The 8,936-nt window shown below is 37.9% G+C and overlaps 1 protein-coding gene across 1 annotated transcript in view; it reads left to right on the forward strand.

Moving 5' to 3' along the window:
* Nucleotides 1–8,936, forward strand: part of DCP2 (decapping mRNA 2) — a gene marked incomplete at its 5' end in the record, with an annotated part of 62,638 nt that overhangs the window by 20,556 nt on the left and 33,146 nt on the right. Inside the window, one exon of the mRNA XM_014539863.1 lies at nt 3,301–3,452. Coding sequence (XP_014395349.1) covers nt 3,301–3,452 — 152 coding nt within the window. The remainder of the gene's footprint in view (nt 1–3,300; nt 3,453–8,936) is intronic.

Below are 8,936 nucleotides of genomic sequence, written 5' to 3' on the forward strand. Positions count from 1 at the left end.
GCCCCCGCTTTCCGGCCCCAGCGTCGAGCCCTTTCCCTGGGGACCCCCCTCGGACGACACCACCCCTCGCTTTCCGCCACAGCCTCAGCCTCCCTAGTTCTCACCCCTCTTCGCGGAGCCCCGGAAGGTCCTCATTTTCTTAGTTCCCCAGTTACTTTGCTTTCCCTCGAGCGAAGGCGCTCCTCAGAAGCTTGGGTCATTAGCGGTTTTGGGGTGCCCCCCGCCGCTGGCTTTTCGGGCTCTGACTCTTACTGCCCGTCCCCCTCCTCCCTCCGCCTCACCCCCCAGTGCTGTTGAAAGACCCTGAGGTTTTAAACCTTAGAATCCCGGTCCCGGACCTCCGCAGGGAGCAGTTTTCAGACTTCCCTTTTCCCTGTAACGTCGTTCTGCAAATTGTGTGCAGAATTACTCCTGTTCATCCCAAAACTTACAGTTGGGAGGGGAAAACAATGCCTAAAGTTGGTTTCCTTTTCATCCCTTGATTATCCTTAAAGGAAGTTCTCAGCTTCAGGGTTTTAACTCCCGGCATACTTTTACAAGAGAAATTTCTTGCATTCTTCCCCTTTGTCAGCTACGATTTCAGAGAGCCAAACGTGTAACATAAACTTAAATACGTATTTCCCCCCGAAGTGAAATTTTTGGTGCAGTACTACCCCGAGTTGTCGCCAGGTGTAAGGGGGCTGTGAAATATTTTAAATTACAAGTGAGTTAAAGCTCTGATAAAATACCTTTTCAGTGACAGTTACTTTTCAGTGTATTTATGTCTACAAGTCTGACTTTTAGTAGTTGTCTCGCATTCACGTTTTTTTTTTTTTTTTTTTTAAGTAGGAAACAATATTTACGAGGTTACTACTAGGCGCCAGGTACTGAGTCCTCCCTTTAACATTTTATTTATTCCCCCAAACAACCCTATTTGGTAGATGCAGTTATTTCCATTTTCACCTGACAGACTCAGAGAGGCGGTAATTTACCCAAGCTCACATTCATCCTATTTCAGAAAATCAAGGTTTGAAATAGGCCCTTTACAGAGCTTGTGCTGTTTCTTCTACGCCAGGTGGATGTAATAGGAAATCAATTACAGCGTTTTAAGCCTCAAAAAAGAAAGGCACATGTAAATAAGTAAATAGGATAATTTTGCAACTAATAAGAAATAATGTCACTATTTCTTTGGGGATGGTATGATTATAGTAGATTTGGATGAACCACTTAAAAGGCACTTATTTTCTGTAAAAAAGAAAGATTTTGTAAAAAAGAAAAAAGATTTGGTGTCTGTCTGTCTGGATAAAGGACTGGAAGAACATGTTCCATCTTTCTTACCTATTCCTTCAGCTTCTATCTGGATGAACCTAAAATAAAAATTAAAAAATGGTAATATTTACATTTCATTTTGTAACCTTAGATGTCTGTTATACTTTTTACTATTGGTTGATTGCAAAAGCTGAACAATAATAGATAGCGTTTGTTATACAGTGTAACTATGTGCATGTTTTTCACAGTAAAGGCAAGTCTACAGTGGCTAGGGTTTTGTTTCTTTTCTGTCTGGAAACCTTGTTTTGTTTCTTTTCCATCAGTCATGTGACCTTCATAAAAGGCTCTTAAAAGTATTTTCCTTTCTTATATTTTACAGATTGATCAAAATGATGCTGCCTTTTAGTTTTTTTCTTTTTTTTCCTTTAGTTTTTTTTCTTAATTCCTTCTAGCTATTCTTGAAATCCATTTTTTTTTGCATTGTCTGTTTTTTGGTGTTTTGCTTCATAGTTGGACTACGATTCTTTTGTATATATTTACCCCTCTCACCCAGTACATCCAAGTTTTTATTTATTTTATTTTTCAGTTACAGTTTTACATACAGTATTATTCTGTATTAGTTTCAAATGTACAGCATAATGGTTAGACAGTTATGTACATATCCAAAGTTTTTTGCTGTCTTTCCACCTTCCCCCATCTGCTCCTTTATTATATCCTCAATCATGCAGAAGTTCTTTTTTCCTCCAGAGTTGACCTCTTGGAGACCTCCACTCTCCTAGTCCAATCTGGACGGGTTCACTTGCCCAACCTATCTGCTAAAGTTAGAAAACAGCCTCTGGTGTTGTTCCCTCTTTCCCCAATCGTTTGCAGGAGAAACTTATGACAAAGGAGTAAAAGTGATGTAGACACTACATAAATAGACCTTGCTGTGGGAATTTCTAGTTAAAGATAGTAGATTGAACACAACATCTCACTAAAACAGTAAAGTTTTTAAAAAAATATATTTTTGATTTTAGAGAGGAAGGGAGAGAGAGAGTGAGATAGAAACATCAATGATGAGAGAGAATGATTGATTGGCTGCCTCCTGCACATTCCCTACTGGGGATTGAGCCCACAACCTGGTCATGTGCCCTCATCAAGAATTGAGCCATGACCTCCTGGTTCATAGGTCAACGCTCAACTTCTGAGCCACACAGGCTGGGCTGTTTTGTTTTTGAAATGTGTAAATCCACAAGGAAAGGAAGAATGGATGAAGAGTTGAGCAACAACATTTGGAAACTATAAAGCAAAAGGGATAGTGGTATATGACTTAGTAGACATGATAGACCAAAATGCGAGACTACTCTAGTAGTGCCAGTCTACTCCAGAATCAGAGAATACCGAAAAATGGTGAATTTATATATCTTATATACACATACTAACAACCCTCTGCCCCTTCCCCCAGCTCAGCTCCCAGAATACGACAGCTTGGCCTTTACCTTCTAGGTAGGAGATTGGAGGTTCTTCTCCAGGCATCTGACTAGCCCCATAAGGAAAGACTTAAAGATATTGACTGACATTGGAGGTTCCTCAAAGAAAGTTTGAACTAGGTTCTGCAGATAAGGCTCTTTGGGATGTTTGTAGTCTATTAAAGAACAACAGAGTATTGATTTCTGTAATTTTTTTTGTAATACTTTAAATGTGAAGATTAAGCAGCTATCAGTTTTTTCTGTTCGTATGAATGCATTTGCATATATTCTTAGAATATGTTACCAGACATGGGAGAAAATCCTAGTGAAGGTTTTCTTGTTCACCTTTAATTCATTGTTACTGAGCTCTTTAGTTTATTCCTGTGTTTGTGAATAGAAGGTAAATGGCCTCTTAAAAAAAATCAGCTGTTGTTTTTTCCAGACTCATCTTCTCTATAGTAATTTCCCCAAATTTTGCTTTCTTGATCAGCACTGCACTCTTGGTCCCTTTTCTCTGGTGATGGGTCAGGGATGAAGCAGTTAAATATGTTAAAATAAATCGTTATGGTTTGTAAATAATTTGTATATGTTTTGTTTTTGACAGCCGGTTTATTTTGCATATTCCCAGCGAGGAAAGAGACAATGCCATCCGAGTATGTTTTCAGATTGAACTTGCCCATTGGTTTTACTTGGATTTCTACATGCAGAACACACCAGGATTACCTCAGTGTGGGATAAGAGACTTTGCTAAAGCTGATATCCTTTTTATTACTATAATGATTGTCTTTCTTTTTAGTAAAATATTTAGCACAAATTTTATTTTGCTTGTCCTTCAGAATTATCTATTTGATAAAACATACTTGGTTTCTAAAAATTGTCAAATGTAAATAGTAGACACATTCAGTCATGTTCTTATTTTTATGTAGAGGACCCCTTGAAATGCACACTGATGATTACAATTAAATTTTATTAATTTTTTTCTAAAATAGTTATCCTAGTTCTAGAAATCTGTGTTAGTTTCTTCTTCTTTTTTTTTTGTGTGTGTTATTTTCTTCTTGCTGTTCAATTTAACCAGATGATCTTTAATCAGATTACTACCTGTATGGGATAGAAAGTCTTAAATTATTAAATACTATGTTCAAAGCAATGTTTTTGATTCTGTGGCAACTAACAAAGAAGTTCTTGCCTTCGAAGAAGCATTTTTTTTCAGATAAGATAGAAGCTTATCATAATTAGTTATAAGAATTACATGACTAAGATTATAAAAGAAGCTGTGTCACAAGGCAAAAAATTAGTGATTGCTAATGACCCTAATATTAAATGTTTTTAGAATTTTGAAAAAGGGTTAGAAAGATTTTAGACAAATTTATGTTTTTAAGGGAGTTTAGGGTTTTTAAAATAGCTAGGAATGGGGAATATGTCCCAGGTAAAGAAAATGGATTGAGCAAAATTGGAGAGTTGGAAAGGAATGAGGTATATCTTGGAAGTAAATTAATTTTTATTGAGCAGAGGGTTCTTACAGGGATACTAGTGGCCTGGTGCACAGATTCATGCACATTGAAAGGAAATTAATTAGAACAGAGGTCTCCAACCTTTTGGACCTCACGGACCACCAGTGGTCCGCAGGCCACTGGTTGGCAACTGCTGCTCCAAAGGTTTCCTTAAACCAGCTGTCGTCAACCTTTCAGACCTCACGGACCACCAGTGGACCACTGGTTGGTGACCCTGAATTAGAAGGTGGCTGGTGGGGTGGGACTGGGCGAGAGGGGCCATTCATGCCCTGGAGTCAACCTCCCACAGTCCCTCCCCAGGCACGATGGCTCGAAGGGTGTCTGTGGAGTGAGCAGGGTTCCCTCCAGCACGTGGGGTCCCTCGGCCTGGCCTGTGGGGATCAGGCCAAAACCAGCCCTCTGACATCCCCCAAGGGGTCCCGGAGTGTGAGAGGGCACTCTGCAAAGTTGCTGTTGTACAGGGTATGGGACGCAAACGCAAGTGTGCAGTAAACCAACAACATAACCCATGGCCGAAGGTGGAATCGCGTGGCCCCGTGAGGAATTGGGCTCCCTCCTCTCTGGTTTCGGGTTTGTCACCCGAGAATCGCTGCTGCCAAGTCACTGCAGCTCGGCAGCTCCTGCATTGAGAGTCTGCCCCCTGGTGGTTAGTGCGTGTCATACCTATTGGACAATTGGACGGTCGCTTAGTCTTTTATATATATAGATTTGCTATACAAACAGTCCTCGGGTTACGTAGGACTCGACATACGTTGTTTCGTTTTGTATGTCATTTCATTTTGTACTTCGTTTCGTTTTGTACGTTTTATTTTGTACGTCATTTCGTTTTGTACATCCTTTGGTGGTTACATCGCCATCTCCCATTTATAAAAAAAAAAAGTTGCGTCATTTCGACATATACATATGTGCTTTATGTTTTTTATTATTTATTTACCACAAGTAAAGGTCAGGAATTGTTATCTTTTAAATATTTACTGTTTCACTTTATTACTGCTGTGTATGCGCTACATGTGAGTGAGGTAGGTGCTTATGTAGGTGGGTTCTGACTTGCGGTGAAAATTGCGTTACATTGTGCCGTAGGAACGGATCTCCGATGTAACCTGAGAACCTACTGTATATAGATAATAGAAGATATGAATGGACAGTATATTGGGGGGTTTATGCATTCTTAAATCTTGAGACAGAGTAGTTTGCATTTTATTCTGTAGGTCATTGTTTTTAACCATAAATCATGTGGTCAAATGGAATTGTACTCAACAAGTTCACTGTACCACATTAGAGTTGAAATAGGGATAGGTGACCTAAAATAACCCTCATACTCACCTCCCTATAATTTTTCTTGAGCCCCATGAAATAAGGAACCCCAAAGGGCTCTGCAGAAAATGGATGAATACTGTTTGTTTTAGATAACTGTTTAGGATGTTATTGCAGGGCTAAAGAATATTACTCAGATCATTTGAAAATGATAATCAAGAAGACTTATTTGACAGGATAGATTGAACCATAGAGTGGACTGTTCAAATTACTTGAGCTATGGAGCAATAAGGTCCTGAACCATAGCAGAGAGACTACAAAGGAAAGGCTACAGAGACATTTCAGTGGGAGAAATGATTAAGCTATTTTACTGATTAAATACGGGGAAGTAAATGAGGAATCAAATAGAAATAGAAATACTATTGAGCGAAATAGAAATACTATTGAGCGCTGTCTTAGTTAAAGGCGTGGTGATAGGTTTTCTGGAGAAATTACAGAAAACTTTGCTTTTAAGAAGCTATAATCCAATTATAGAAACATCAGAATAGTCAACTCTTAGAGATTTTGGTCTACTTTGCATAGACTTGGGATTCTACCAAAGTAACTACATACTTTGGGATTCTGGATAAAATTTTGTGTGTGTATGCACATGAGTTTAAAGCTTTCCATGCTGTTTTAAAAAAAATCAAAAACCTGCTTTAGTTATGTTTCTTTAAATTCATTTATATGTGGAGAAAAAACTGTCATTGCTAACATAGTAGATTTGATTAAATAACAGTGCTTACTCTGTGCCAGGCATTATGCAGTGAACAAGGTAGATTCAGTCCCTGTCTTCAAGAAGATGAGAGGGAGACAGGAAAGGAAATGATTACAGTGCAGTATGGTAAGTTATGATAGGGTAGTAAAGGGCTCCGTAGGAATAGAGGAGAGGAATACTCAGCCTAGACTTGGAGGTAAATAAAAGTTTTCTTTGGAGGAAGTGGTTTGTGTGAGAAAGCTCTATGTGAAAAAGCGAAAAAAGTTAATGTGACTGGGTTTTAGAGTACTAGTAAATGGTGTGGGACAAGAGATGATGCTGGAGAGTAAATCAGGGCTAAAGCTTGTAAGGGTCTTTTATTTAAACAATCTTTTATTTTGGAAAAAGACTTCAACTTATAGAGAAATTGAAAGAGTATTACAGTGAACTACCATCATACCCTTCTTAAATACTGACCCATGGCTAACATTTTGCCACATTGGCTTTTTTTCTCTCTATGGGTGTTTTGAAAGACAACTCTGTAATAGTGAGAATGATTTGGAGGAAGGTGAGATGCAGTTTCACTAATTTACAAATTAGAAATGGAAACCTGTGATAGAAATGAGTAGAAGAGGTTAAATTTGAGTGATATTTAGGAGGTAAAATTATTGTTAACTTGGATATCTGAGGAGAGGTGGGAGAAAAATAACAAGGATGGTACTGAGGTTTCTGGTTTGAGCATTTGCTATTCCATTTGTAGAAAAATAAAGGAAAGGAAATTTTATGACGGAATGATGGGCTCAGTTATGGACAATTGGTTTGTGGTACCTATGGGATATTGAATTAGAGAGACTGCATAGAATTAAAGTTTTATTATTTTTAATCCTCACGAGCATATTTTTTCCATTGATTTTTTAAAAATATGTATTTTTATTAATTTCAGAGAGGAAGGGAAAGGGAGAGAAAGAAACATCAATGAGAGAGAATGGCCCTTGACTGGAATCAAACCCGGGACCCTTCATTCCACAGGACAATGCTCTATCCACTGAGCCAAACTGGCTTTGGCTGCATTGATTTTTAGAGGGAGGGAAAGAAAGAAATAAAAAGAAAGAAAAACATCAATGTGAAAGAGACATATCGATTGGTTGCCTCCCATAGTTGCTCCAACAGGGCCAGTGATTGAACCTGCAACCGAAGTATGTGCCCTTAACCAGGAATCGAACCTGAGTCTCTGGTCTCTGGGTTGATGCTCTAACCACTGAGCAACTGGCCAGGGCTGGCATGATTTCTGGAGGCAGATTCCTTGGGTTAGCATTACTAGCCATGCAGCCTTGGGCAGATTTTGATGCTTTTCTGTGCCTCTGTTTTATGTAAATTGTGGATGGTTTTAGGATTTTTCTTCAGTAAGTACTGAGCAATGTGGGTATAGTATTAGGTATTCTGGATTTGTTCCTGGGTTGAGGTTTTGCCAAGGAGCTATCTTCAGAGAACAGTGGGGCAAAGGAATTTTGGATATTGCTAAGAGATTAAAGTGATGGGCCATGTTGTTTAGGGAAGAAAATAAAAGGTGGAGGGTGCTAATTCAGAGAAAGGAAAATAGCCAAAGGTTAATATAGAATAACCATATAGTGTGAGTAATTAAAACATTTTATGTGGTAAAAAGTTATGGTAAAGATCTTTTATTTTAATCAAACTGCCAGAATAGTTCTAGTGATGGCAAGGTCCAGATGTTGCTGTGGGAATTGGGCCTGGAAATGGAATGGATCTGAAGGACAAGGAATATAAGAAACTGAGGCTAGACTTTGAGACAAGTTGTCCATCAGGAAATGGATATCATCTAAGATAATGATAAGGTATTATTTATACCTAAAGCAGATTTTTCATGTTTTTGCAAAAAAAAAGTTGAGTAGAAAAAGAATGTAAAAAAAAAAATCACTGAATTGTTAAAAAAGAGAAATGTATGTAGTAAAAGTGGACTTGCTTAAAATTCTTACATTCGTTATCTAATCCATGTAACCTTTTTTCCTCTTAGAATTACTGTGTAAAGCCCGTTACTCCAGATTTAAGACCCAAAATAATTTGGTTTGGGAGTTAAGAAAATCAGACTGTAGTCAAGTAAGAATTTTAGTAAAAATTAGAAATGATAATTAACAGTTATTCAGTATATGTTATGGGGTTTTCAAATTAAGTATCCCATTAAATAGCACTTAAAATTTTTTTTCACTCCATTGTATAAATTGAATTGCTTTTATTACTATTAAGTATGATGGAGCATTGAAGAGTTGTGAGTGGGAAAATGGTTGTTATTTTGGATTGGGTTCTGTTACTTGCTAATTGTATGGACTTGAGGCAAGTACTTAACAGGTTCTTTTTAGTGTTAATTTCAAGTGTCTATCTTGAACTTGGTCATTTCACTTATTTTGTGTGATTCTGGAGTAGGAAAAAATGGATAAATGAAGAGTGTAAATAGTTTACAAAATTAAGTCAGTTGATGTACTTTTTTTGCTAACCCTTTTTTGTTATTTATTTTTCAAATACATTTTATTGATTTTTTAAAAAAAATATTTTTATTGATTTTAAAGAGGAAGGAAGAGGGAAAGAGAGATAGAAACATCAATGATGAGAGAGGATCATTGATTGGCTGCCTCCTGCACGCCCCACACTGGGGATCAAGCCCGCAACCCAGGCATGTGCCCTTGACTGGGAATTGAACCTGGGACCTTTCAGTCCGCAGGCCGA

Source organism: Myotis brandtii, unplaced genomic scaffold (genome assembly GCF_000412655.1).
Source record: "Myotis brandtii unplaced genomic scaffold, ASM41265v1 scaffold230, whole genome shotgun sequence".
Classification (NCBI taxonomy): domain Eukaryota; kingdom Metazoa; phylum Chordata; class Mammalia; order Chiroptera; family Vespertilionidae; genus Myotis; species Myotis brandtii.